Source organism: Apaloderma vittatum, unplaced genomic scaffold (assembly GCF_000703405.1).
Source record: "Apaloderma vittatum isolate BGI_N311 unplaced genomic scaffold, ASM70340v1 scaffold7089, whole genome shotgun sequence".
Taxonomy (NCBI): Eukaryota; Metazoa; Chordata; class Aves; order Trogoniformes; family Trogonidae; genus Apaloderma; species Apaloderma vittatum.
This window is the reverse complement of record NW_009734531.1, coordinates 1-4,831: the sequence shown is the minus strand read 5'-3', so window position 1 is coordinate 4,831 and position 4,831 is coordinate 1. Positions and strand designations below refer to the sequence as shown.

Genomic DNA, 4,831 nt, shown 5'->3' with positions numbered 1-4,831 from the left:
AGGTCACTTTAGTACTAAATTTACCAGATGTGTGAAAACTACGTAGTATTAATCATGTTGAAATCGTCTCTTCTTCTTTTGCATTGGTGAGCGCCAACACTGAATGGTACGATATTTGATCCATATGGTTTACTGACACTGCAACCTGTTTCCAAGCAGTAGCCCTGCCCAGGTGTTGAACAGCACAGTACTGTACAGCCCCATCTGTCTGCATGTAGTGTATTTAGAACTAAAAGCTATTACAATTATTACAATGATTTCTGTTTCAATATATACATCAGTATAAAATACTACCCAAAACACTTTTGCATTTCAAACAATTTTAACCACTTCATCAAACAATGCATTTGCAGAATTAAAAAAAAAAATAATCCAAATTAAAGTTGATTGCCAACAGTACAGCATCTCTATGGTATGTTTCCTAATAAATGAGAGAACGGAAATGTATTAAAATCAATTAAAGTAAGTATCACAAAACATTAATTAATGTTAGAGCAGTTCAAGGATTCCCAGTTTGTCAGTATCTACCCTAAGTAGTGCTACCCAAATACAGTATAAGCCATTTAGTGTTTCTACAATGAGAAGAAAACATTCAAATATTAAAGCTGCGACAAACGCACAAAAGCAAGGAAAGAAAATTTGTTCTGTACTCATCCCTGCTGCAGCAAGGTACGGCATGTCAGGAGTTTGCACTCAGTGCATCGTACGGGCTATTATACCTGGATACAACTGTGGAAGACAAATGAAATGGAATCAACTCCGAATTTCCTTGCTGTTGTGGTTTTATGTCAGACCATTCAAGTTATAACAACTTAGTGTCTTTTTTTTTTTCCTGAAGGGAAAAAGAGAGAAAAATTCATAATGAAATTGTAGAAATGCTACTAAGAACCCTATCTTGGACACAATATACTGCTTTAGGAGCTACTGTGTCATTGCACAATATAAGTGGCCTATTAATCGCTGAATTATAGGTGTAGCAGAATATATTTGATATTGTGGATGTGTTTTGAAAATTGGTATTTTAAAACCTGCCTGTATCCCATAACAAGCCACAAACAATTTTGAGTATTTCAAACAGTAATACCCTTACGTGAAGTAGAAAATGTACATTTATAGTGGCTAATCTCAAACCTCTGCCTCTGCTGCTTCAGTTTTTTAAAATGAGACTTGGTTCAGAGTTTCCATTCGTTATCCTAAACCCAGAACATTTTCTGAAGCATAAAAAAAAGAATCTGAGTTATCATAATAACAAGGGGTGGGGTTCTTTTCTTTTGTTTTGCTAATTCATTCCTCACATGAAAAATAATCAATGACTTTAAAAAAACCACAAAACAAAACCCCCTCAAAAATCTCTCTCCAGGAGAAGTCCCCACTAGCTGAGATTTTGTTTTTCAAAACCAAGTTTCAAGCTTACAGTGTCCTTATAGTCATGTTATACACCCTTGGAAATAAAGGCTCATGTTGAGAATGACAGGCCCTTAATTATAGAGGTGTTAACTGGTGACACTATTTTTCACCAGAAAAAAACCAAAAGCCCCACAAAACTTCATAGCTTATACTGAAAGTTTGATTCATGCTCATTTTGTTCATTTAAAAATACTCTTTGGAAGCCGTGTCAACTCCTGCAGACAACTTAGTGATATATCTTTTCCTGTTAAAATAAAGATAATTCATATTCACCTCTACCCCATGCTAAGCTCTACGACTAATATACACTTCATTACCTGCTCATGTCACCATCTAACACATATCTTTACATTCTTCTACATATAGTGTCCAGGGCTTATTTTTCACCAAAAAGAATTTGTTAACTATTACACTTAGGAGTTTTTCTTGAGGATTTCTTTTTGCGTGTGTGTGTGTATGTTCTAGCCTTTTCATTGCAACTTAGAGTGATATTAATAAGTTAGCATGGAAAAAGTCTGAACTAAGAGAAACTTTTCACAGTTTTTTCCCATTAAGAATTTTAAAATCTAAACCCACTTAGATAACAAAACTGAAAACCAGAAGAGAGATTAGATGCATCTGTCATTTTAAAATGGTTCTGCTACTTTAAAATGCATTTAAAAATTGTATATATGACACTTAAAATTCTAACTTTTACATGGTTGCAATCAGATGCTAATTCAAAACTTTGTAAATAGACATGAAAAATAAGCCACTGGTCATGAATTCTAATGATTACATTCAAAGCTAGCCTTTAAAAAATAAAAAAGTTACAGGCAAAACATACTGGTTTATGTACTCACTAGCTTATCAGGCTACAATAGGCATGTTTTAAGTATAAAAAAAGCAGACAATTCAGAATTAAATAAGACTATGTGAAATCAGAAAAAAACCTTAGATTTCACTATTTTTTTTTAAAAAAGAACACCTATAATTACTTCCCATCCTACAGCTACAGTTAAACCAACTAACGAAAATAATCAACCTATTTTTGACAAACAAAAGTTAGGCTAGAATATGTGGCAACAATCAAAGTTCATATATGTTTCTATGTAAAATGACTCATGATTTACTATAACATAAAGTATGAACAAGAGCACTTTGTGACTAATGAAAGAGCTACTAGTAGAAACAATTAACAGTCTTCAGCCCTCCTTTAAGTCGTATCTCCAAATCAGTATTGACTTCTTTTGACCAGATACATCATTTTTGGCTTGTCACCCCAGTATGTCATGTTTTACCACTTGCCACAGGCAGCAGGAGACAACTAGCTGAGCAAACTACAAGCAGTGACATGCAGAAATTAACTCTCACATCTGAGTACTTAGATAAAATGATATGCAAGCGCACACTAGGACAAAAGGAATGGCATTCGTCATCCAAACAGGCTCATCATCCCTCCCCACCCCCCCGAACAGTAGTTGCAACAGCAATAGAAAAAAGATCAAGAAGATGTCTGTTCTTCAGAGTCAACTGTGGAAAAAAGTCAGCAATATATAACAGCAGCGATGGACAAGGAAGAGCAAAGTGAAAGAATCTTGTTGAATATTTGTTCATTTACTTTTTCTGAACACAAGCCAAAGTGTGCCACACCGGCTTGTTCTGAACTTCAGATACAGATGTCCTAATCTCCTTAGATCCTTCACAGATTTAGAATTCAGTCTCCCTGAGGCCCCTATAACCAAGTAAGAAAACTCTCTTTATCTAGCTTGGTGGCTGCCAAGACAGATTCCATGTCGTTAAGGATGTCAGAGCTCAAAGCTTCTTGCAGACTTGGCATCAGTTCTTCTCCTTCTATATTCATCCCATCTCCTTCCAGTGTCCCAAGGTCCACATTTGTCCCTGGAATGGCTTCAAGGTAGTCTGGGAAACGGTTCTGATGGGACGGTATGTTGCTTTGGCTGATACTGTCACCTAGTTATAACACAGAGCAAGATGATATCAAATATACTGGAAGTAGCAGTTTATCAGGACAACTTGTTAAAGGTTAATCCCCTACGTCTTGCATCACACAAGCAACATGATTCATAGAAATCCCTCACAAAACCCAAAGATGACTTGACTCCATGCAGATGTACAAAGAACATGCCTTTCTTTCGACCTTTTCACCTACTGACCCAAATCTGTACATATCTTTGAGGTCAATTAGCATATTTTTCCTTTTTATGCTTAAATGAAAGAGATAATACAGAGTCAAATATTGTTTTGGAGGAGTAATTAGTAACACAGGATGAGGTACTACTCTTAGCTCTGAACAAAAAGTATTACTTAAAAAAGCAAATGGATGTTCAAATTTCTTGTAACAACACATGTATTTATGAGCAATCCTCCCAATAGAGTGATTATACATACGTTGTTCACAAATCTAACCATAAGATCTGTATTACAGAAATAGAAGAAGGTAGGAAAAACAATTTGAAAAGCATCACAGGTTCTCAGAATCGCTTGTTTTCATTGCAAATGGACACAAGCATATTTGGAAAACATGCATTAGGGATGTATGCAAACACAGACCTGTATCCATCTCATCAACACTGTTCAGGAAGTCATCGGGGGTTCTGGGTACACTATAACTGCTCATGCTAAGTCCACTATCTGTGCTTTCATCTCTGGAGTGATATGTTCCGCTGTAACAGAAGAAAGAGAGAGAGTACTGAAGAAATGAAAATACATGCTTGTTTTTTGAACCAGTTCAAGGGCTTTGAAAACATTGCTGTCACCAGAAATGTCCTATCCAATCAAAAACTGAAGCCTTTGTCTGTGCAAGGCACCAGGGGTTTATTTTATGCAGACCTTTTCCAACTAAACCCGTGTTATTTAGATCCAGTTTAACTTGATGAGAGCATACTTGAACAGCTTAAAAAACCTGCCTACCTGTATTCTGCATAGTTTTAAACTTCTCACACACACCCACAGCTAAAAAACACTGGAAGCATATCATAATGAATACGAAAATAATAGTCGTACCCTTTCACACTCCTGCAAGGATAAAAATAATATTTCTAACTACTAATGTGCCATGTTTAATCAACCGCTGATGTGTATTTTTAGGTTTGTGCTGTTATAAATAGGAGCTATAACTGGAACTCCTTTAGAAATTCTTCAATTGCTTCCCACTGCTGCATTACCAGTAGTTCAGTCATACATGTCAAGAGAGTGCCCTAATATAAATCAAATACTGGTACAGAAGCCATCCTGTAAACAAACTCTGTTCAGAATGATCTTGTTGACAGACCAGTTAACAAAAGAGCGCGGGCAGCCGTGGGGCCCTACACGCATTCGCTTTCTTACTGCCATTGTACCGCCAGTGCAGCGAGCAAGGCCAAGAAAGCTGCAGTGGGACGTGTGTGTGGGGGTGTGGGGGTGTGGGGGTGTGGGAGTGTGT

General features: G+C 36.6%; 1 protein-coding gene across 1 annotated transcript; it reads right to left on the bottom strand.

The window, feature by feature from the left end:
• Positions 1-2,117: 2,117 nt before the first annotated feature.
• LOC104279129 (yorkie homolog) lies at positions 2,118-4,073 on the bottom strand (the record flags this gene model as incomplete). Its single annotated transcript, XM_009876315.1, has 2 exons — positions 2,118-3,360; positions 3,961-4,073. Coding segments are annotated over 2 exons (352 nt in total), but the record flags the coding sequence as incomplete, so codon positions are not given.
• Positions 4,074-4,831: the final 758 nt, after the last annotated feature.